This window comes from Myodes glareolus, chromosome 8 (genome assembly GCF_982192425.1).
Source record: "Myodes glareolus chromosome 8, mMyoGla1.1, whole genome shotgun sequence".
NCBI lineage: Eukaryota > Metazoa > Chordata > Mammalia > Rodentia > Cricetidae > Myodes > Myodes glareolus.
In genome coordinates, this window is record NC_142033.1 from 109,247,727 (window position 1) to 109,271,636 (window position 23,910).

A 23,910-nucleotide genomic window follows, 5' to 3' on the forward strand; every position below is an offset into this window, starting at 1 on the left:
GTCCCCCCCCCCCCCCCCCCCCCCCCCCCGTGAAGCTGTGGTCTCTGAAGGCTCACTTAGGAGGGCAGATAGAATTGACGACTTGGAGCCCGCAGGCCTAGCTTTCAAGAGGTGGAATCTGAATCCCGGCGCTGGACCCTCATGCCAGGCTGACCTTTGACCACACCCTTGTCCTGCTTAAACAGACCGGAAAACTGTGGAAAGGCAGTGGGAGGTTGTAGGAGCGGAAAAGACGTGCAAAGTCCCTGAGGTTGTCTAGTGTCGACACCTACACTCCACGCCTGGATCTTTGGTCACGAGAGTTGGGGGTGGCAACGTAGTTAAACCTTGCTGGAGGGTGTGTGTGTTGTACTTGTTACCTCTAGGGGCGGTGGTTCTGGCTCAGGGTTGTCAAGTGACCTTGCCTGTGGGCATTCTGGAGGACCACGTCTACGACAACCCCTGAGGCTGGGACGACGGGCAGCTCCCTACCTACATCAGCACCTTTAGGTGCTCCATCATCCTGTCCTGGTTGGGGATAGCAGGTTTGGGGACAGGGAAACAGTGTCAAAGGTGGGGCTGGTTGATGTGACCACACTTCACGTGCCAGAGCCAGGCCTTGGCTGTCCTCCCCCTGGGGACTCTGGGTCCTTCTACTCAGCACTCTGGGTTCGTGGGCTAGAAGACTTACTGGCTATGTTCTTGCGAGGGCTACTGGTGTTCTCTGCTCCTCTTGTCCATGTCAGACTTAGTGTCACCTAGTTGTCAGCTCATGATAAATAACCCAGGCTTTCCTCTCAGTGTGCCTGGGACTGGCACTCCCACAGCCTACACTGGGAAGGGTTCCCCTCCCTCCCTCCATGCCTCCAACTGAGCCTGCATCTGGGCTTATAGACATCCTGAATGCTGGGTGTTGGCCTCTGACCGCGTGTTCACACACGGCTGTCATGACCCCCAGTCCCTAGTCTCAGAGCTATCTGATCAGGATAGTCCAGGCCTCAAAGCAAGGAACAATCAGGTCCCTGCCCCAAGCTGCAGGGGTGGCTCCTGAGAGCGTGAGAGCGGGCTTGGCAGGTAACAGGACCACTCTTTCCCTGTTGTGGAAAGCTGAGACCTCCCAGGAGGGAGAAGCTGAGGATAGTGTGCTTGTGGGTCTTTTGTATTTATTTATTATTTGGTGAAGACTGGGTTTCTCCGTGTAGCCCTAGTGGAATTCCCTCTGTAGACCAGGCTGGCTTCAAACTCAGTGCTGGGATTAAAGGCATGTGCTGCCGCTACCACCCAGGGCATTTGTTGACTTTTGAGACAGGGTTTCTCAATATTGCAGAGACTGACTTTTAACTCACTCTGTAGCTTTAGAATGTGTGATTCTTTTGTCCCAGCCTCTTAAATTTTTGGGTTGCCAAGTGTGTACCATCAGGTACCATTTCTGTTAGTATTCCTGGGTCCAGCCATACCTGACTTCGTGGATGGGAACTTCTGGGTTTGGTTTTCTTTTGTTTTTGTGTTGAGCCACTTGAGTTGGGCCTTTTGTCAACTACCAAGTTTACGTTCATGGTTACCTTGGATATGTCCCATCAAAACCAGGGTTTTATCTGTAAGAAGTATGGGATGAAAGCTGGGCGGTGGTGGTGCACATTTGATCCCCAGCACCAGGGGTCAGAGGCAGGCAGATCTCTGTGAGTTTGAGACCAGACTAGACTACAGAGTGAGTTCCAGGACAGCCAGAGCTACACAGAGAAACAAAACAAGAAGTTAAAAAAAGGAAAAAAAAATGAGTCACGGGGCCAAGGTGAAGGCTCAGCATGAGAATCTGAGTTTGGATCCCTGGCATCTGCTAAGAGCCAGGTGTGGTGGCACAGGTCTGTAACCCCAGCAGAGGCAGGAGGATCCCTGGGACTTGCTGGCCAGCCAGCCTAGTGGAAATGAGAACCCCTATGTCAGGAATAGGAGGAGGAGCCATTGAGGAATGCCGGTGCAGGCCTCTGGCTTCTTCATGCACGAGAGATCAGGCACACCATCATTTCTTGTCACAGTGTGACTTGGTTCCATATTGCTGAACTCAGACGCAGTCTGATGTCAGCTCCTTTGTGTTTGGAGACTACACGTTTCCCTGCCTCACTAGCCCAGGCTGGCCTTGAACTTGCTCCGTGGCTGAGGAATTCTGAAGGAATTCTGAACAGGGGCTCCACCCTGACTATGCAGTCAGTACCTCATTGAGAGAGTCTAGGCAGGGGCTCTATTCCTTAGCCAGGTCCTCAGCTCTTTTGGAGTTTTGTTTATGTGTGTGTGTGTGTGTGTGTGTGTGTGTGTGTGTGTGTCAGCCACACACAGGGATCAGAGCTGTCCTTCCACTGACTGAACTCAGGTCAGTTTTGGTGGCAAGTGCCTTTACCCTTTACCCGTTGAGCCATCTCACCCACCCTCTGTATTTTGAGAGGTCCCACTAAGTTGCCTAGGTTGGCTTGAACTCATGAACTCCTGCCTCACCTTCCCATCAGCGTGAGTGATAGCGGGCACCACCTTGCTCAGCCGCACTGACGCTTTCTAAATCCCATGATTGACAGGAGACAGGCTGGACCTGTTCCATCTCTCAGCATTTCTGGGACAGAAACCCATAACTTTCTTTTTTTTTAAATATTTATTTATTATGTATACAATATTCTTTCTGTGTGTATACCTGCAGGCCAGACGAGGGCGCCAGATCTCATTAGAGATGGTTGTGAGTCACCATGTGGTTGCTGGGAATTGAACTCAGGAAGAGCAGGCAATGCTCTTAACCACTGAGCCATCTCTCCAGCCCTCAACCCATAACTTTCTGAGTAATGGCCCTCCTCCTTTCTCACCTCCTGGTACCGCACCAGTCACGGTCTGGGGGCGTGGTCAGGGGTGGAGACCCGCCTAGAATCCTCCAGTGAGGACCTTAGGGGTGGGTCCTTGCTGTGGAATAGAATATTTGTTTAACCATGGAAAGTTATGTCACATCTTTATGTTGCAGAATAATTGTTTAGCTGCGTAAAGATGTGTTGATGTTTTACCTTGCTTGCCTAAGGCACCTGATTTTTCTAATAAAAAGCTGAATGGCCAATAGCTAGGCAGAGGAGGGTTAGGTGTGGCTGACAGGCAGAGAGAGAAAAGGGGAGCCAGGCAGATCGGAGGAAGCTTGAAAGCAGGGCGGACAGTAGCCGATGAGGTAGACAAGCCTCGGGCGGCGCATAGATGAATAGGAATGGGCTAATTTAAGTTAAAAAATTAATAAAAGTTAATTTTTTAAAGGAAAAAGCTAACTAGAAACAAGCCTAAGCTAAAGTGAACATTCATAATTAACAATAAGTCTCTGTGTCATGACTTGGGGGCTGCTAGTCTAAGAAAGTCTGTTAAAAGTCCTGACATCAGCAGAGATGGGAGGATTTTCTCAAGATCCTCCGAATGATCCCTTCATCTTTGATGGTCTGGAGGGACCTTGGGGGGTGGCAGTGCTTAACAATGGTTGGGGAGCTGCACACAGGCGACCAGCAAGGCTGGGTCTTTTCAGATTTTATTTCTGTGAGTATGGAAGACAGGCAAAAACAGAGGGGCCTGAGCTGCAGATGCTGGCCCCTTCCTGGGTGAGGGCCCTGTGCAGGATGCCGGGTGGCCAGCTTGCAGGTCCCCAGTCCTCGCCTTCCCTGCGAGGTGGCAGGGCGTGCACACATTCTGGGCTCAACCCACGGGCTTGACCTTGGCAATGAAGAGGGCTGCAGCCTTCTCCAGGAACTCCTCTCGGGCCATGGGCACGCTGGGTCGCCGTCCTGTTGCTGCCCTGTCCAGGGCACGTGCCAGACTGTCGGGACCCAGGCGGGAACCTGCCTCTAAGTAGTGTGTGGGCGCTGCCGCCAGGTCTCCTGTGCCCAGCGCGCCCTCGAGCGTGTCCAGCACGGCCTGACCCACTCGCCTATCGGCCACTGCCAGGCCTGGGTCCTCCAGCAGCTGAAAGAGAGCGCTGGCTCGCGCCACGAACTCCAGCAGCACGAAGCACGACAGCATGCCGGCCCGGAAGATGCCCAGTGGCACAGCCTCGTGGTCCCGGCACTGGATCTTGCGCAGAAGTGGCGCCACTACCTCCTCAGGTGCCCCGCCGTCCCTGCACACACGCTTCAGCAGCTCACTGTAGGTGCGCCCGTCCAGTCCTGGCTTCTTCTTGCGACCACTGGCGCTCAGACACTCATAGGCCACATTCACGTTGTTGTTGAAGGCCGTCCTGCAGGGATAATGGGGTGTCAGGAAACCCCCAGTATGGCCAGCCACCTGGGTCTTTCCAGACCTCCCCGCACCCCAGCAATCCCACTCATTGTCTGCACCTCCCTCCAGAGTAGCAGGCATCGAGGAACCCCCAAGTGTTTGCTTTCTTAACATTTATTTAAGGGGCAGCAGAGAGGTTCGGTCTGTAGGCCTGCACTTGCAGAGAGGATCTGGGTTGATTCCCAGCAGCACATGGCGGCTCACAACCATCTGGAACTCAAATTCCAGGAGGTCTGATGCCCTCTCTGGCCTCCGAGGCACCAGGCATACACATGGTGCACAGACATACATGCAGGCAAAACAGCCATAAATATAAGTGGCAGAGCCATCTTCTAAACCCAGCACTCGGGAGGCAGGGGCAGGAGGACCTTTGTGAGTTTGAGGTTAGCCTGGTCTACAGAGTGAGACCTTGTTGTAAAGCCATTAGTCATTATTATTAGTCATAAGCATACATATGTATCTTATTATTATTAGTCATAAGCATACATATGTATCTTATTATTATTAGTCATAAGCATACATATGTATCTTATTATTAGTCATAAGCACACATATGTATCTGTGATGTGTGGGTGGTCAGAAGGCACTCTGTAGAGTTGGGTCCCTTCCTTCTTCACATGGCTTCCAGCAACTGAAAGAATTCAGGTCAAAATTTAGCAAGCACCTTTTCTGGACAAGCCATTGGGGTTTCTGTTTGAGACACAGTCTCACGTAGCCCAGATGGAGGTTGAATTCCTGATCCTCCTGCCTCCACCTCCTAAGTGCACCATGTCCAGTTTATGTGGTGCCAGTGGCTCATGCATGCCAGCTGGACCCCATCCCAGCACACGTATGCACGTAGTAAGTGTCCATTCAACCAGCCTGCAGACGTGCTGGGGTATCTGTGTGGGGGTGGCGAGCCAGTCCTCACTGCCATCACATACACACCTAAGCCTTACTGTGCTGTCTTCAAGCAGCCATGCTGTGGCAAGCCAGTCGTTTATTTTGAAGCAGGGTCTCAATAGCTGAAACACGAGCCTTGTGCCCATCATCTCCCTGTCTCAGTCACCATGGCTTGTAAATAAAGTTTTTTTTTTTTTTTTTTTTTTTTTTTTAAATATTTATTTATTTATTATGTATACAATATTTTTGTCTGTGTGTCTGCCTGCAGGCCAGAAGAGGGCATCAGATCTCATTTCAGATGGTTGTGAGCCACCATGTGGTTGCTGGGAATTGAACTCAGGACCTTTGGAAGAGCAGGCAATGCTCTTAACCACTGAGCCATCTCTCCAGCCCCCATAAAGTTTTATTGAAACATGAAGTAGCTAGCCAGTTCTGACACGGATAGGTCATTTTCAACTAAGAGCTAGTGGGCAGAGAGAGGGTGTGCTGGGTCAGGTGGTTCCTTCCCTGACCTCAGGGTGGGGTCCCTCCTTGTGGATCACGGTGGTGACCATGAGTGGGACATTGAGGCTCTGAGTAGGCTGGTAGTCTGGCTGCAGGACCTTACTCTGGTCCTTGTGTGGCTCAGCTTCACAGTGAGGTGGTCTGCTCCATTCTGGCTTCTTGGATGCTTCACCTTCATGTAGCAGGTGTTTCATAAATCTTAGCCAGCTGCAGATGCTCAAAGAATAGACTGTGTGTCTTTTGTAAAGGTCACTCAGCAGAGCGCCATCTGTGTTAAGAGCCACAGAGATGCTCTTTCTGACTGATATACCGGCTGACACACAGCCCTGATTCTGCCTTCTCTGGCAGTGACCTCCAAGGGTACAGGGCCTGGATCCTTCCTTGGTTCCTGGCCCAGGTCCAGTACTGCCTCCCAGGGTCATTGAGTTTCTGACGCTGCTGCCTCTGTGAGCCTAGCTCTGCTTACCTGAGGAATGCAAACCCCAATTCTGCAGCTCCAGAGTTTTGGGAGGATGGATGTGATCTTGTGCTGGCACGGGAGAGGGTTCTACCCACCTTGCCCATGTCTGTTTACAGGCATAGGACAGGTAATTATGACTTGGTACAAGGATGCCCACCTCTCAGGGGATCCACACTGAGTCACGGGTAGGTGGTGGGGCAGAAACAAGGTGATGAGCTCCGGCACTGGGAGAGCACGGGCTGAGGCTCCACTGTGCAGCTCTGTCTGCGGAGTGCTTAGCACTGTGTGCAGGCAGCGGAAGCTCCTCCCTCCTTGTGCCAGTGGCTTTCCCTGGGGCGGGGCTGGATGATGAGTATGCCCCTGTTGGAGCTCTCTACACTCCGAGATCTTGGTTCTTTGAGGACTGGAGGCAGGGATGCTTTTCAGTGTCCTGCAGGGTCTGGGGAGCCTCTTGGAGAATGGCTGTAGCTGAGGGGACACTTACACTGGGTCATCTTTCATTTCCAAGTGACTCAGTTATTTTAAATCATTAAGTTGTACTTGATCAAAAGAATCCTGATCAAAAGAATCCTAAGAGAGCCACAAAAATGACTCCCTAATAGCTTAGGGATAGTAAGGTCAGTGTCCCTTCCCCAGCCACCATTATTAGCCAGGAAGGTAGCAGGGGTTTCGTCCCATGGTGACCAAGGCTTCAGCCATCTTCCAGGGTGACCTTAAGTGGTCTCACAGGCTGGTGGCAAGGCACCTGATGGGGACACCCAGCCATACGGAAGCACAGCCCCTCAGCTCCAGGGACGTGGCAGGGGCTGCATGGGTGGTGGGTCAGGCAGACATCAGTCAGGGGGTCTGAAGTGGGGAGCAGTGATGGGGGCTTCTGGGGGTGGAAGCGAGGCCTAGCTGTGTGACGCCAAGACAGGGACACAGCTGTGGCTTGGCTCCATTCCATGTCCCCTGCTGTCCTGAGCTGCTGACAGTCAGTGGTATAACACTAGGTCCTGGGGTGAGCAGTGACCCCAAGTTCATGTTCACAACCTCAGAATGTGGTAAACCACAGCTTTCATGGTTTCAGCTGGTTAAGAGGAGGCCACATCAAGGGATGGAAAGGAAGCACTCAGTGGCTGGAGGTCACATGGTCACAAATCCTGCCCAGATCCTCAGCTGACACTGACTTTAGCTCACAATGCTCCTATTTTAAATGACTAAGTTGATGCTTTTTACCCCTGGGACTCTTCCAGACAGACGCCCCAGGAAGCCGTCTGTTCCTGGTCCCTCCTCTTTGGGGCACCTCAGGGTGCAGCCCTGTGTGCCTGCTCTTCTGCTGAAGTGTTGTAGGACATTATTTTATCTATGTGAAGATGTTCTACATTTGTTTCTGCTGTGGGGTATTAATCGAACTACGCAAAGATGTGTTACATCTCTTTCTGCTGCATTAAATGATGCAGTAAAGAAGTGTTGCTCTGACTGCCTAAGACACCCGACTGGTCTAATAAAAAGCTGAGGCCAATTGCTCAAAAACTGAGGTAAGAGAGTGAGCTGACGGGCAGAGAGAATAGGAGGAGGAATTCAGGAATGAGAGACGGGGGGGGGGGGGGGGGGGGACCTGGAGGCAGAAGCCAGCCAGACATGGAGGAAGCAGGAAAGGAAGATACACAGAATGGAAGGTAAAAAGCCCCATAGGCAAAACATAGACGAGAAACAGGTGAAGTTATAAGAGTGAGCAAGAAAGGAGCCTAAGCTTAGGTGGAGCGTTCATAACTAATATTAAGTCTCCGTGTGATGATTTGGGAGCTGGCTGGTGGCCCAGAAGAAAGCCTGCCACACCAATGCCTTCAGTCTTCCCTCTCACACCCCCCACTGCCATCTCAGCTGGAGACTCTGTTCACCTTTTTGCTTGGGCTCCTCACCAAGTGACCAGCAACCTTGCATAAACACTGGTCTCCCAGCTTTTGTGCCTGTATCCATCCAACCATCCCTGCCCTCTCCCCACCTCTCCCCACAACATCGGCCTCCCCCTGCTCCATCCTTCCCTTCCTGGCCATCATCTGGGGACATTGAACCCTTTTCCCCTGGCCAGAGGTGTCTGCTTTGCTCGGATCCACTCCTATCCTGTCCTACCTGTTCCAGCGTCTCTGGGACTCTGAGAGGAAACTAGCAGGAAGGTATGATCCCTGGACTTTCCCTCTTCGGGAAAGCGGGGGTCACTGCTGCCCAACTTCTTCTGAGTCCTGCATGCACCCTTTGTAAGCCAGTTCCATGCTGCCACTCCTGGTTGATGAGACCTACTGATCAACTTCCCTCATCCACTACGCAATGGAAGTGTCCCTCATTCATCTTCTCCACTAGGAACTATTCCCACTGGGGTACAGAAGCACTTTCAGCTGCCGAGCTCCAGGCAGGCTTTCCTGCAGGGGTCACGTCTGGCTGTAGACCAGCCTGTGCTCTGGGGTGGGCCCTCAGTACACAGGTTGACAGTTTCCTGGACAAATACCGCAGCTATTTATGCTATGACTGCGGGGATGGCTTTTTGAGCCAGGTCTTCGCTGGGCTTCTTGACCTCCAAAACCCTGGGCTGCGAGGCTCAAAAGTAAAAAACCCCTAGATCATGCTCATCTGAACGCGCCAGGTATAGATGGATTACAACGCCCAACAGTTTCTACCAGAACCACAAGTCCCAGTACACCCCGTGCTCACAGCGGCCGAAATCTAAGCGAAGCCTGCCGGGAACTGTAATCCTGACGCCACACCACCCTAAACGGACCTGGTCCGGGAAAAGAGGACAGGACAGACTACTACTCCCGGATATGCCCCGCGCCGGCGGTGGGTTGAGCCCGCGCGGGGCCTGTCGGGAGCTGTAGTTCAGGCACCCCGCCCGCCATCGGTCCGCACCTCTGCGAGTGGTGAGCCAGGCGAAGGTGCCATAGCGCGCGGCCCAGGCGCTGCTGCTGCAGGAGAAGCTGACCCGGGGGCTCCCCGGCGCCGCCGTTGGCTGGCGAGCGCAGGCCCATGTTCTCGAAGTAGTGCGCCAAGAAGGCGATGGGCTCCTCGGGTCGCGTCTCCAGCACCTTCAGTAAGGCCGCGCGCAGCATCTCCGTCACGCCGAGCTGCCGTAGGAATTCCTCTTCGCTCTCGGCTGCGGCCGCCGCCTGAGACACCGACGTCCGGCCGCTGTCCGCGAAATTGGCCGCTGGTGCTACTGCCGGTCGCCGCTTCTCTACTGCCGCCATCTTTCCTGAGGGCAGTGGGACCGGAAGCGCTGCCATAATTCACACCACGACAAAGCACCCTTCTTGGGCGGCCATTTTTGTTAAGGGCAGAGGCAGCACTGGTTGCGGGGGCGGGGCGGGGGTCCACTCTGAGTCTCGGCAGTGACAGGCACAGGCTACCGTTTCCTCTGTGCCCTAACTGGTATTCTTCGTTTACGTCTTTCCTGATACTCCGTGACTGCATCTCTTAGCTTCCAGCTTGCCAGACTTCAATATGGTTCCCCCCCAGGAAGGGCTTGGTTTCCGGCTTGAAGCGTGATTGCTTGCCATCTTGGTAGTGGGCAAGTCTACATAAGCATGGTCTCCTAGCAACCAGTCTCCCTGGGTACCAGAGAAACCCCACCAAGCATGCACGCGGTTCGTCCACCGGAAATCTAAAATTGCTAGCGGGATTCAGACCCTGTTACTTATTTATTCTTTCCGAGATAGGGTTTCTCTGTAGCTTTGGAAGCTGTGCTGGAAGAACTAGCTCTTGTAGAGATCCGCCTGCGTCTGCCTCTCGTGTGCTGGGATTAAAGGCATGTGCCACTGCTGCCCGGCCAGACCCTGTTTTGCGTTTAGTGTCAGACGTTGTACTCGGCTTGGGCTGTGCCGGGATTTTGATCCCATTTAGTCTCTCTCTTTCTCTCTCTCTTTTTTTCTTTTGGTTTTTCGAGACAGGGTTTCCCTGTGTAAGTCCTAGCTGTCCTGGAACTAGCTCTTGTAGACCAGGCTGGCCTCGAACTCACAGAGATCCACCTACATCTGCCTTTCGAGTGCTGGGATTAAAGGCGTGCGCCACTGCTGCCAGGCCCGCACTCTTTCTGAAAGGTTTAACAAACTTCACCGGATTCCCTTTCCTACCCCAGGCTGTTAGTTACCCTTTCTGACCACCAGGGGGGGGGTGCTCTTGTAACTGAACTGCTGTGGCTTTCTAGTACCCCTGCATGTCCCTCTTCTGTTACCTCCATTCCCTTGCCCCCCCTCACCCCCCATTGTTGCAGAATTCTTCTGGCCTGGCGCCAGAGAGTTAGCAACTAGCACCATTCCTGGCCTAGCTCCGGAGTCAGCACCCAGCCCTAATCCATCCTTTGTGTTACAGATACTCTTTGTTGCTCTATGTGAATCTTGTCTGAGAGTTTCCCATGGGTACAAAGCTTATGTAAACCTTCGGGGGCCACTTGGGAGGCAGAGGCAGGGGGATCTCTGTGAGTTCGAGGCAAGCCTGGTCCGCGAGAGCTAGTTCCAGGACAGCTAGGACTTTTAGAGAAACCCTGTCTTGAAAAACAAAATAAAACAAAATTAAAAAACAAAACAAAACAAAAACTTAGGGGGCATCCCGAAAAACTGTGGTACCTCCTGAATCAGGTATGTGCAGTGGGCATTGTATTTTTGGAAGCTCATTCAGGTTGTTTTGAGCGTATGAAAATCAACTGATTAAAGTGTAAATATGGGAAAAAATAAAAATGCCCTGGGCAAAGGGAAAGTGCTTCATTCTACCGAGGCTGGGGACCCCTGGATCAAGTTCATTTTCAAGTGTCTCTGGGTCTTCATTTCATGAACCTGTTTGAGAAGCCCCACACACCTGCCCCGTGACATCAGCCACACTCCATCTTGGTGTTTGCCCAGGCTAACCCCCACCCCCAGTACTTTTTTCAGGCCATTGGGTACCTCCTTAGTTACTCTTATGAAGTGCGGGCGTTTCCTAGCCTTGCATCCTCTCACGTCCTGCTTGGGCCTACCAAAGATGATGGACTGGGATGGAGGCCTGTCTCCAGGGACCCTGGGTGCAGGGCTGAGACACGCGCAAAGCTTCTCTGTCTTCACAGTACGACAGGACACACCAGTGGCCAGACATGGGGCCTTTATTCTGTTCTGGGCCAGAAAACTGGAAGGAGCTTGTTGATGTGCTGACCACCAAGGACAGGCACACTCTGTTGTCTTGACGACCCCAAATCTAGCAGCTGGTCATCCTCTGGCCCCCTTAGTCCGGCACAGTCGAGCATCATAGGAGGGTGAATGAGCTGGTATCTGGGTGAGGACTTGCTGGGCAGCATCTCCACAGGCGGTAGGCAAGGAAGGCCAGCGCGAGCAGTCCCAACACCAAGCTGCCAATCCATAGGGTGACGACGGAGGCTGAAAGAGTAGAAGGAAGACCGTGATCAGGCCTGGCACCTGCAGGCCCCATTTTGGGAACTGCATAGGCTCTTACGGTTTAAAAGTGGACTTCCCGTGTAATTAATGTATTTTAAAATTCAGCCATTAAAACAGGTGTAATCATGCGTGTAGGGGCAAGAGGATCAGGGTCACCTTCAGTGACACGGCAAGCTTGAGGCCAGCCTCTGCCATGTGAAATCAACACTAATTTTTTTTTTTTTAAAAAGATTTATTCTGTATGCACCCTTCTGTCTGCACAGCGGAAGAGGGCACCAGATCTCATTACAGATGGTTGTGAGCCCTGTGGTTGCTGGGATCTGAACTCAGGTCCTCTGGAAGAGCAGCCAGTGCTCCCAACCCCTAAGCCATCACTCTAGCCCTAAAAACAAAACAAAACAAAAAACTCCTCTCTGGATGCCTTTTCTTTTTTAAGATTTATTTATTTATTATGTATACAATGTTCTGCCTGCATGTGTCCCTGTAGGCCAGAAGTTGGCACTAGATCTTATTACAGGTGGCTGCTGGGAATTGAACTCAGGACCTCTGGAAGAACAATCAGTGCTCCTAAGCACTGAGCCACCTCTCAGCCCCTGGACATCTGTCTCTACCATTTGTTTCACAGGACCTCTGCATCTCTAAAACTTAGTCTGTAAGGTGCTTTGAAGCCCAAGTGCTCTCACAGCCAGGAAAGCAGACAGAATTTAGGGGGAAACTGAGGTATGCACGGCACAGAACTACCCCAACTGGTGGGTCTTTTGTTTGTTTTTTATTCGAGACAGGGTTTCTCTGTGTAATCTGGGCTGTCCTGGAACTTGCTTTGTAGAACAGGCTGGTCTAGAACTCACAGAGATCTGCCTCCTTTGCCCTGAGTGCTGGGATTAAAGTTGTGCGCCACCACTGCCTGGCCTCCAGTGGCATTTTAATCCCATATGTCTGTCCCTCCCAGGGCCCCAGCACTCACAGGGTTTTGGGACCACCTTGCTGGAGACATACAGACTGGCTACCTGCCCCCCGGGGTCCATGCGGCACTGGAACCAGCCCTCAGGAATGGGACCTGGGGGTGGCATGCTTAGCCATGCCTGGGCCCCAGCCTCCCTCTTGTGGTAGGCTGCCAAGCTGCCGGGAGCCAGGGTCCAGCGCACAGTCACTCCAGGCCCACAGCGCGCCTCACAGAGGAGTTGCCAGTCCTCCTCCTGGTCCTGATGGATCTCGGGATGGCAGGTTCCAGCGGAGTTCAGAGTCCTAGGGCTAAGTGTGGAGTGAGGAAGGGTAGACGGCAGGGTTGTGCTGGGGAGCCCAGTGGAGCTGGTTTCAGTAGTGCGTGATGAGGTCACAATGTAGGACTTGGTAGAGGTGGTGGGGGGGGGCTCTGGAGAGGTCCGGCTCTGTAGGACTGTAAACAAAATGTTCTTCCTGTAACCCTGGGCCCTTCATCTGCAGCCCAGGATTGGGACAGAACCCCACCCCCCACCCCTGTCACTCAAGTGACATGGGGCGTCATAGCAGCTGGGGCCAGGAGACGACACAAAGAACTTCCCGGGCACTGGATCCTATGTATGTCTGCTAGGTCACTGCTTATTTTACTTATTTTGGTTTTTTTGAGACAGGGTTTCTCCATGTAGCTCCGGCTGTCCTGGAACTCGCTCTGTAGACCAGGCTGACCTCGAACTCAGATATCCACCTGTCTCTGCCTCCCTAGTGCTGGGATTGAAGGCTAGGCCACTGTTTATAAAGCACCTAATGGGTGCAGGTTTCTATGAAACTACTTGGTCAGTGTGTATAAACATCTATAGTGTGCCAACTCCGCTGAATCCTTTCAGCCAGCATTTGTAGACCTACTGAGTTCTGGAACCTACCTTGAGTCTACTGAGCAGTGTTTATGAAACACCTACTGAGTGCTGGCCCCACCCTAGTCTTTCAGGATAGTCTGACCAAGCATTTGGGAACAGAAAAGGATGCAGATATCATTTTGGAGCTGGCACAGAGTAGGCCCTCATCTTTTGAATTAGTCTTTTCTCTGGTTGCCTCACGGGGCAGACATTGTGACCAGTTCTGTTGGGAATCTCCTGGTGGGGACAAGCAATCCTGGTCCAAGCGCCAGAGCAGCGGAGCCCAGGGACAGGTGGAACCCAGAGGACTTACCTGGAAGCTCCATCTTGTGGGTCAGCGTTAGGTTGAACAGCTGCATGGTGACCTGGCAGTAAAGGGCAGGAGGGGGAGGGGTCTCCAGGGAGGGTAACAGCCAGCGCTGTGTCATTCTGAACAACGGCCAGCCCTCGGTCTCCTGTGTCTCCTCTTCTAGCTCTGGTTCCAGGGCCTGGACACCCTCCAGTGTCTGGTTTCCCAGCAGCAGGGCGAAGGAGAGTCTGTCTGGGACTGAGATGTTGTGGGCTGTGCAGGCCACTTCTCGATCCTGTCCAGGTGTAAGGGTCTCTGGGAACACCACCAGCTGGTCTGGGAAGGCTGTGAATGGCAGGTGGGACCCAGGGTTAAGCTTAGAGGTCAGGGCTGGGTCAGGTAGAGGAGGTAGGTTTGGGGTGATGGTACAACTATGCGCCCCAGGTATCCGGGACAGGAAGAGTGGATATGTCAGCCTGCAGGACTCGGCTGCGGGAACCTGGGGGTGATGGCATTGGTGTGGTGCAAGGTCCTGATACCCCTGGGTAGCTGTCACCTGGAAGCTCAGAGTGGGCCTCACCATACACAAGGATCGTCGTGGTGTGCTGGAGGGTGCGGTCTCCACAGGAGCCCACACACATACGGGTGCCCGCGTCTGTCAGCATGCCATGTACAGAGAGGGTGCTGCTGCCAGGGAGGGTCTGCATATTGCCCAGGTGGGTGTCCAGTCCACGCCACTGCACTCGGGCTATGTCCTCGTCACAGGACAGGCTGCAGGTGAGCTGGAGGGATGTGCCCCTGGCCACCGCTACCACAGGCTCAGGGGGATCCACATGGAGGGACTGGCCTGAGGGAAAACAGCATTAAAACCATGTTGGGGCAGCTTGGGCTCAGATTCTAGTCCTGACCCTTGACCTTGGGTTGAGACCCCAGGAATCTGCCCCAGGTCCCCGGCTAGAGAGCAAATAGAGCCCCACTTCCCCAGACCAACCTCCCCAAAGCTCGGGGCTTTCCTCGCTCCTTCCCTTGTACCTATACCTACTCATTCCTCAAAGTCCCCTCCCCATATCCCCACTCACCACTGCCAGGCTGGAAGGGCACCGTGGCCAGGGCTAGCAGGAGGACCAGGCTGGACTCCATGCTGTCCCCTCTGTCTTGTGACCGTCAGGGGAAGCGGTTTAAATAGCAGCGCGCTGGCTGACGACTTCCCGCTGTCTTGAGACCCTGCCTCTCCTCCCACTTCTCCCTATTCTGTGGGAGTTTCCCAGGGGGCTTTCCCAGCCCGACCCCCACTCCGCAGGAGGCAGGGACCCGGGAACACAATCAGAACAGACGGGCAGGGAAGGACTGGTAAGTTTCCAAACCCCAGTTTTATGGGCGGGAAAGCTGAGGTTAGAGGCTGGGGTCACCGTGGTGGGTCAAGTGCATTGCATGTAAATTAGCCAATCCTAGACTGCTCCGCCCCAGCCTGCCTTCATTTCCACAGGTGGCCACACGAGGGTGGCGGAGGCGCCGGAGCGTGTTTAGAAGGATGCGGGTCCCCTGTAGCCACGTGCAGCAGGGTGGGAGGTTTCTCCTGGGACTGAGTTCTACCTGATGTGTCAGTGTCTGAACAAGTCACCAGCCACCCCCAACAGAGCCTGGGGTCTGGGCCTGGCTTGCTTTGGATGTGTTTGGGGTAGATCCTGGGCTTCAAGGCAGAGTTGGAGTTCTGAGAATATTTCTTCTACGCTCCTTTGAGTTCTCTGCCACCTTTCTCCAAGATTGGCACACTGTCCCTCCCATCATTCCCTCCTGGCCTAGGCCTTTATTGAGGAACAGCCTCTGTGTATCAACACCCCCAGGGCTGTGCTGCAGGCAGAGAAAGCTAGAGTCCTTCCTGACCTTTGCACCTCTGCTCTGCACTCTCCCGTCTCCAAGACAACCGTAATCCCCCCCTCTCCCCACCTTCAGATTTATGGGGAGTGTGTTTACCTAGGGTTTTGGTAACTTGACATAAGTTGTGTCATTTGGAAAGAGAGAATTTCACTTGGAAAAAAAAATGCCCCCACCAGATTGGTCTGTAGGCAACCATTTGCAGGTATTTTTTGTTTGTTTTGTTTTTTGAGACAGGGTTTCTCTGTGTAGCCCTGGCTATCCTGGAACTCACTCTGTAGACCAGGCTGGCCTCAAGCTCACAGAGATCCTCCTGCCTCTGCTTCTGGAGTGCTGGGATTAAAGGTGAATGTCACAATCTAGGTGGGCTGTGGGCTGTATTTTTTGATTAATGATTGTTAGTGGAGTCATGACTGGGCAGGTGGTCCTGGATACTATCAGGAAGCAAACTGAGCAAGCCATGGGGAACAGTCCAGTAGGCAGCTCCCCTCCATGGCCGACGCATCACCTCTGGCCTGCATGGGCCTGCCTTGGCTTCCCTTCATGGCGGGCAGTGACCTGACAGTGAGCTGAAGAAAGCCCTTTCCTTCCTAGGCTGCTTTTGGTCATGGTATTTGCCACAGCAACAGAGACCCTAACTATCCAGGGTGAGACTTTGTCTGCTCCTGCCATAACCCCTGACCCCTACCAAGCATGCAGACTCTCAGGATCTTCTTAGAAGTAGACGCCGAGGCACCAGTGGCAGGGTGCGTGACAGGTGAAGGCTGGTATCACAATGGAGAAACTGAAGTACAGAAAGAGTAGTGGACAGCAGGCTCAGGTGTGTTGATTCAGGACTGGCTGCCTGGGTCCCCTCCCCTCCCCCCTTCCTCGCCCAGCATGCGCCAGTGTCCGGAAGCTGTGCAGGAAGGTGACTCTAAGACATGGGCCCTTCCCGGGAAGCTGGGCCCTTAACCCGGGTGGGGGGCAGTGGGCCTGGTGAATGAGCTGCTTCCCAGCCCCTGACCTGGCTTCCTGCTCTACCAAGGCCAGGTGGGAAGGGGTCAGCAGGCGCCTGGCAGGCTGAGGTGCAGTGGGCTGCAGGCGTGGTCCCTGCTTCCTTGAAGATCTCAAGGGACACTTTTCTCAGCTCTGATCCCACCTGCAGGGTAGTGGAGCATCCCTGTTCCTGGCGGGGAAGAGGGGAGGGGCCAGAGCCACAGGGTAGAGGGGACAAGCTTCAGGAGGGCCAGAGGGGAAGGAGGAATGGGGAGTCTTGGAGAAACAGGGGGCTCAGAGAGAGAGAGAGAGAGACAGAGAGACAGAGAGAGACAGAGAGAGCCAGAGAGAGCCAGAGAGCCAGAAAGGGACAGAGACATGACAGAAAGACAGACAGAGAGAGGGGGACAGAGACAGAGAAACAGAAAGGGACAGAGAGAGAGAGACAGAGAGACAGAAAGGGACAGAGACATCTTACACACAGAGAGAGACAGGACAAAAAGACACAGATGACAGGGTCAGAGACATGACATGACACCAGACAGACAGAGAATGACCAAGGACAAAGAAAGACAGACACAGATCAGACTAAAACAGAGACAGAGAGACAGAGGTCCAGAGGCAGACGCACAGAGATACAGGGACAAATAGTAGAGACAGGGAGGGCACAGGGGCCTGGAGTGCGGGTGGCCAAGGGCTGTCCATCCCCAGCAGGGCCAAGGGCCAGCAGGACTCTGTTGTGCTCTCTGTGGCACTTGGGGACACCTCCTGTCCTCACCCTTTCCCTGCGAGTCCAGGGCCTGACCCCCCTTCCCGCCATTGTCCTACAAGGAGGAAGTCCTTCTAGTGCCTCAGGAAGCCCTCCTCTCCACAGAGGTTCAACCTTCTCAGGAGACCTGACATCCTGGCTCCCTCGCTGACGGCATGAGGAACGTTCCAGAAGGTAGTCTTACTCCAACAGTGGCCCTTCCGCTCACTCTCACTCCCTTGTCAATTTTGCATGCTCAACATTCCTGGCTTTTTCAGAGTTTGGTTGCCAGAGACCAGGGTGGCAAGAGGCTGGCTGGGATCCCTGGCCCTGGGTGGTTTGGCCCTGTGGAGCTTGAGGAGGTGGGGGCCAGCTGGAGACTGGACTTTGAGGGGACAATGTGGGGGGCTGGGGAGATGGCTCAGGGGTTTAGAGCACTGACTGCTCTTCAGAGGACCCGAGTCCTAAACACGCAGGCCAGGAGGCTCTGTAAATCCAGTTCCAGGGAGATCAAAGTCTGGCTTCTGAGGTCACTCACATTTGCATGCACCCCTACCCCATACACACAGACACAGGGCTGGCAGGGCAGTGGTGGTGCACGCCTTTAATCCTAGCACTCAGGAGGCAGAGGCAGGCGGATCTTTGAGTTTGAGGCCAGCCTGGTGTACATAGTAAGTTCCTGCAGGACTATGTAGGGAAGCCCTAACTAAAAAAAAAAAAAACAAAAACAAAAAACAAAGTTAAATAAATATTAAGCAAATAGACAGACAGACAAACAAACAAACAAAAAAGAAAACAAACCTACAGCACACATGTCCTGTGCAGACCACCATGGAGGGCGGGCTAGCCCTGGCTACCTGCCAGGTGGTGGGACACCTGACTCCAGCCATACGGCCCTTGTGATCCTGAAATCACTTGTGTAAATTGTGTTGGGCCTGGAGGGAGGAGCCAACAAATCACAAGCAACGAGGTTCACTCCGCCTGTCTTTGCCATTTGTAGGGATGAGATGGAAGGCGGGGAAGCTGTCTTAGAGCTGCCAACCAGAGGGGCTTCACGCTGCCTGCTGCCTTTCGTCTGGAGGGGCCCTGGGGATGCCAGGAACCACAGAGACCCTGGAAGCTGAATTCTGGTTTCTACTGGGGTGGATCTGGGTCACTGAGGTACCTGGTCAGGCTGACAGCGACACCTGCTGGCTTGGGGTGGGTGGGCTGGCTGCAGTGTCTTCACAGATACAAAACCACCCACTCTTCACCCCACACTGGCGATCCCTCATCAGGGGTCTGTCCTAGGAGGGCGTGAAGAGTTGTTCAGGCAGTAATGGTCTGGGGAGCGCCCACGATGTCCAGGACAAAAGACATCCCCTGCAAGACCTGGCGCCGAGTCCGTGGCCTCTTTGGGCAAACCTGGACGGAGAGGCTAGGAGCTCGGGCCTCTCACACCGGCTAGAGGATCAGAGGGCCGTGTTGCAGTGATAACTGTTTGGTGGGTGCTGGCTCTGCCCAGGAGTGGGCGCAGGCAGGCGTGGGTAGGGGATCCCAAGTGAACTGGGGGCCCCTGAGCAGGACCTGACAGGGCCTGGCTTCCAGAACTGCCCTCCATTTGATTGAACAACCTGAAGCCCTGACCTCAGGTCTGTTATTGATTGTTTCATGCCAAGGGGTGCCACGCTGACCCCTCACTTGAGGACATGCTCCATTAGTGGCCCTGACTGACCTCTCAGAATTCATTTGGCCGATGGTTGGACACAGAATGAGAAGGTTTACCAGGATCTGGGAGTCATGAGGCATTTAGCCCTGATGCTATTCCTAACTGTCTACTCTACCCCAGCTCCACCCGAACTACTCCAACCTAACGCTACAGAGGACAGAGTCTAGACTTTGGCCGCACCTCTACCAGTTCCCGACCCCTCGCTTCCACATCCTGCCCCCCCCTCCCCGGACAGGAGCTGTCTCTAGTCCCCTACTCACTGAGGACACGCCTATGGGCTCAGCAGCACCCTCCGTTCACCTTCCCTTCCCTGTGAGCTCAGTCAGGTCCACGGTTCTCCAGCGTCCTTTACCACCACTGTGCCTGAACTCCAATTCCCATCATGCTGTGGACCCGTGGTCCACAAAACTTTACCACCACTGTGCCTGAACTCCAATTCCCATCATGCTGTGGGCCCGTGGTCCACAAAACTGGGGCTGCGCCTGAGCTCTCAGTCTTCAGCACTCTCCACCAAGGGGGCTTTGGAGCTGAGGGAACTTCAAGACTCACTCAATTTATCATTCACAAATCTCACTTGAGGGGCTTTGGTCAGTGCCAGGGTGCAGGCACTTGCCACCAAGGATGCGTTCACAGTCTCCGTGGGCCAGAAATGTGTGTCACCACCTAGAGTTGGCACTGTTGGCTGGGACCCTGGTGATAGGCTGGAATCATGTTGCTAGGGGCTGGGATGATGTTGCTAGGTTGGGATCATGTTGCTAAGGGCTGGAATCATGTTGCTAGGCTGGGATCATGTTGCTAGGGGCTGAGACAGTGTTGCTAGGCTAGGATCCTGTTGCTAGGGGCTGGGATTGTGTTGCCAAGGGTGGAGACCTGCTGCTAAGCTTGAGGGCCTGTCGCTAGGGGCTGGTTGAATGCTGACAGATCTCAGGGCCTGTTTCTAGGGAGATGGGTTCAATTTTCTTGTGTCCGGGTTCTGTTACCAAAGTTACCGTGCTATTACTAGGGGCTGAGATTATGGTGACAACTGACAAGGTTGCTAAGCAGCAGGCCTTGTTGTCAGGATGGAGTCAAGTGCCTCCCTTCCTTACCTGGGGTGAAGATGCTGGGGAAATCTGATGTTCTATTTATTTAATTTTCATAACCAGTCTGGGCAGGAACTCACTCTGTCGTTCAGGCTGTTCTCAAACTCAATTCTCCTGTCTCAGCTTCCTGACTCCTTGCATGCATCAGACATGATATTACCGGACACCATACAACAGCCTTTGGCAGAGCCCGGAGGTCCTGGAGAATGAGAGCAGTTGCTAGGACAAGACATGGTCAAATAACTCAGAATGGATTTATTGAACGCTGCTTTATAGTAAGTGCTGTTCTAAGTACCACAGAGACTCCTGGCCCAAGGATCTTATGCTCTGTGCCTTACTTGACAGATGGTGCTGGGGATTAGCTGAGGGCATCTCACGTGGTAGGGAAGCATGCTATCATCATTACACACCCGACCCCTCACTGGGGGATTTTAATCAGGGGATCCACTCCTGGCCACACACTCAGCCCCACTCTGGGGATTCTAGGTGGGGCTTCACCCTGACCACGCCCCCAGTCCCTCACTGGGGATTCTAGGTGGGGCTCCACCATGACCACGCCCCCAGCCCCTCACTGGGGTTTCTAGGTGGAGCTCCACCATGACCACGCCCCCAGCCCCTCACTGGGGATTCTAGGCAGGTCTCCATCCACTCCTGGAGCTTTGGTTCTAGAGGGAGGAGGAGTCTGAACCCTGAATAGTCCATTTTCTATTACTATAACACCTGGGAAGTGGTTTATTTTGACTCAGAGTTTTGGGAGTTCATGATGAATTAGAATGTGTGCAGAGAAGCATCCTATTCACCTTACAGCCAAGAAACAAAAGAGAGAGCGAGAGCTGAGACCAGCAGCACATACCTGCCATCCCAGCACTCAGTGGGTCGAGGCAGGAGAATTGCCATGAAGTTGAGCCTATCCTGGACTTCCTCACAAGACCCTGTCTCAAAAACAAAACAAGACAAAACCAGGGACAGAGAGTGAGGGAGCCCCACAAGCCCTTCTGAGGGCACTCGTCGGTGACCTTAGAGGACCTCCACCTAGGCCCTGTTCTTTAAGTGCCCCCCATATCCCCACACTGGAACTCGGGATCTTTTGGGGTACCCCAGACTTAAGCCACAGTTTGCTTCCAGCTTGGAAAATAGGCCTTGTGAGTTGACAAGTGCTTGGCTGAATCGTGGGTGAACTGTGGAGTAGACTGGGGTCAGGGAGGTCATAACACCGGGACAGACAAAGGCTAGGAGGAGGGGAGGAGAGGGCATACCAGGCAGACAACAGACGGGTGTGCTGGCTGGGTTTCAGGGTGCTCTGGAAGAGCAGGAAACAAGAAGGGCTGCCAGAGACGGGAGGACTTGGTGGGGACAAATGAGTCTGCCAGGTCCCCTCCGCAGACCCCACTGGTCTTTCATTCCTGGAGAGGTTCATGTCCCCCTGTTCTGAACCTGAGGCTGGCTCTCCCAGTAGAGCACAGGAACTGGTTCTGACCTGCATGGATGGCAACTCTTTCTGGGAGACAGGACAGGAGCCCAGCTGGGACAGGGCAGGTTTTCTTTGTTGGAGTCCCACGGAACAAGGCCAGCAGGCACTGGCAGAGCTCTGGGAGTCCAAGTCAGCAGGCCTGGCTTTGGGACAGAGGACACAATGTGCAGTACCAGGAAGGTGAGGGACAGATCAAGGTGTCCGGGAGGGCAGTTTGTGAGCTGCCTCCTGGGAAAGTCCAGCACTCCGAGTCGCCCCCCACAGGCCAGGGGCACAAACAACAGGAACCCAAGCCACTCAGCCCCCTGGCGAGAGCCTGTCAGGCTCACAGTCTTCCTGCCTCAGTCTCCCCGGTGCTTGGGGGATGGGCATGTACCACCCTGGTCACCATCCTCATCTCCTGCCCACTGCCTTGGGGTAACAGAGCGGATCTAGAATCTGTCTTGTCTGAGCACCCACAGTCACCTGGTGTGGGAGGCCCTTCTGTCTGTGTGCTGCTTTTATTGGCTAATGAATAAAGAACTGCTTTGAGCCTATGGCAGGGAAGAACAGAACTAGGCGGGGAAAGCTGGGCTGTGTGCTGGGAGGAAGAAGGGCAGAGTCAGGGAGAAGCCTTGTAACCCACCAGAGGTAGATGCTGGAACTTTTCCCGGTAAGCCACAGACTCATGGCGGCACACAGATTAATAGGCATTGGTTTAATTAATATGTAAGGGTTAGCCAATAAGAAGCTAGAGCTAATGGGCCAAGCAGTGATTTAATTAATACAGTTTCTGTGTGATTATTTCAGGGCTAAGCAGCCAGGAACCAACAAGCGGCCCTCTCCCTTCAACAAATTGGCAACAATGTGGCTATTTAATTCAACATAAAACCTGAGAGGGCTTGGAAAGGAATTCTAGACACAACATTGAAGAGTTTAACACAGCTTCTTGCTAGCAGCCTGTCATAGCTCCTTTAAGAGAGGTTTTCCTGGTTCAGTAGTGAAAAAAAAAAAAGAGTTTTGAAATGCTGGCTTTCTGGGCCGTGCTGCTGGCCCAAATTCTGACTCTTCCTGGAGGTCTGGCTATGGAGCACTTGAATAGGGTTTGTGAACCTGGGTACTTGTATGCCCGCTTGGGAAAGCAGCTGAGACCATGCCCGAAGCTCACTGACAGTAATGATACCCCCACCATTTTGAAAGCGGAGAGAGGGAGAGCCAGCATCCAGAGCCACTGCAACCGACCTGCCTACCATTTTAAAAGCTCTTCAAGACAGTACTAAGAATTACAGATACGCAATAGGACAGATTCAGACATAAAAGACCTCTAAATGGGCCACAGTGTTGGATAAATGTACATAGGCTTGGGAGAGAGAAGAAAAAGAGTACAGAGAGTTATGAAAAGGAATAATTTTTTTTATAAAAAGGAAAGTCTTTAAAGAGACAGGGCACAGACAGTCATAGATTAAAATTAGTAAATAAAAATAAGCCACATAAAAATGGAAAATTTACAGAGAGTCTGGATTATGTATATTATTGTGTTTCCTGTGAATTTTTTGACTGTGAAGGAGCTAAGTACAGAGACACATTTCATTCTATGGGCTGCTAAGCTAAACCAACACATATGTCTTAAAGGTATCTTGATTTCAAAATATGAATCTAAGGATATGTTGCTTTGAAAAAGAGGTTCTGCTTTTGTTTCTACAGAGGATGAGAACCTGTGGAATCCTTCCAGACTAGTGTGGTTTGATGGCTCAAGATCCCCTCAAAGGTTGTCTTGAACACCCCCAAAAATACTTTGCCCAATAAACAGCAGGAAGAAGTTTGAAGGAGAACTATGACCATTTTCCCAAATATTGTCTATAAATGTTTATTTACATTTAAAGAGGGATATACTATAGAGATTTGCATTGGTATGGATCTTGGTTTATTGATACAAATTTAAGGTCAATTTTGTTATATGTATCTTTCTGCTCTTGATTAAAGTATTATGTTTGTGTAGCTCATTTAAAATGTAATGTGTAATTAAGAAATATAGGTTAATAGATAATCATCTATAATAGTCAAGCTTGTAGCCATGTTAAGCTAGATTTTCTAGATGCACAGAGATGTATTTCAAGTAGATAGGTAATCTTCAAACTTTTCAAAGACTACAGAATATGGCATTTAAAGTGTTTTAAGAATTTAGGATTTATCATGACAATGAGTCACATCTGCTGCTGGCAGCACCAACCTACTTCAAGATAAAGATGGGCATCACTGGTGGTGGTGGTGCATGCCTTTAATCCCAGCACTCAGGAGGCAGAGGCAGGCAGATCTCTGTGAGTTTGAGGCTAGCCTGGTCTACAAGAGTTAGTTCCAGAACAGGCTCTGGTGTGGGAGAATTGTCTATAGTCTGTCAATTATGTTTTAAATAAATGCTGATTGGCCAGTAGCCAGGCAGGAAGTA

General features: G+C 52.7%; 2 protein-coding genes across 4 annotated transcripts; both read right to left on the reverse strand.

The window, feature by feature from the left end:
* Positions 1 to 3,501: 3,501 nt before the first annotated feature.
* On the reverse strand, positions 3,502 to 9,381 carry Tpgs1 (tubulin polyglutamylase complex subunit 1). Its single transcript, XM_048459428.3, has 2 exons — positions 8,993 to 9,381; positions 3,502 to 4,219 (listed from the first exon to the last, which is right to left on the reverse strand). The coding sequence occupies exons 1-2, from the start codon at positions 9,364 to 9,366 to the stop codon at positions 3,682 to 3,684; spliced, it is 912 nt and encodes a 303-aa protein (XP_048315385.1). The 5' UTR covers positions 9,367 to 9,381; the 3' UTR covers positions 3,502 to 3,681.
* A 1,814-nt stretch (positions 9,382 to 11,195) lies between these two features.
* Madcam1 (mucosal vascular addressin cell adhesion molecule 1) lies at positions 11,196 to 14,996 on the reverse strand. 3 transcript variants are annotated; one of them, XM_048461139.3, is made up of 5 exons: positions 14,703 to 14,996; positions 14,180 to 14,470; positions 13,648 to 13,968; positions 12,510 to 12,898; positions 11,196 to 11,484 (listed from the first exon to the last, which is right to left on the reverse strand). In XM_048461139.3, the coding sequence occupies exons 1-5, from the start codon at positions 14,761 to 14,763 to the stop codon at positions 11,317 to 11,319; spliced, it is 1,230 nt and encodes a 409-aa protein (XP_048317096.2). In that variant the 5' UTR covers positions 14,764 to 14,996; the 3' UTR covers positions 11,196 to 11,316. The 3 variants fall into 3 exon arrangements, with proteins under 3 accessions (XP_048317096.2, XP_048317090.2, XP_048317101.2); XM_048461133.3 differs by having other exon boundaries at positions 12,467 to 12,898; positions 14,703 to 14,993; XM_048461144.3 differs by having other exon boundaries at positions 12,467 to 12,898; positions 14,204 to 14,470; positions 14,703 to 14,991.
* Positions 14,997 to 23,910: the final 8,914 nt, after the last annotated feature.

What these genes read in the sequence shown, in the direction of transcription:
- Madcam1 (XM_048461133.3), bottom strand. Translation starts at nt 14,763, where the DNA reads ATGGAGTCCAGCCTGGTCCTCCTGCTAGCCCTGGCCACGGTGCCCTTC. An exon ending in GCCCTTCCAGCCTGGCAGTG is followed by an intron (nt 14,471 to 14,702) that starts GTGAGTGGGGAT and finishes GTTTTCCCTCAG; the next exon opens with GCCAGTCCCTCCATGTGGAT. An exon ending in CAAGGTGGTCCCAAAACCCT is followed by an intron (nt 11,485 to 12,466) that starts GTGAGTGCTGGG and finishes CTACTCTTTCAG; the next exon opens with CCTCCGTCGTCACCCTATGG.
- Tpgs1 (XM_048459428.3), bottom strand. Translation starts at nt 9,366, where the DNA reads ATGGCAGCGCTTCCGGTCCCACTGCCCTCAGGAAAGATGGCGGCAGTA. An exon ending in CTGGCTCACCACTCGCAGAG is followed by an intron (nt 4,220 to 8,992) that starts GTGCGGACCGAT and finishes TTATCCCTGCAG; the next exon opens with GACGGCCTTCAACAACAACG.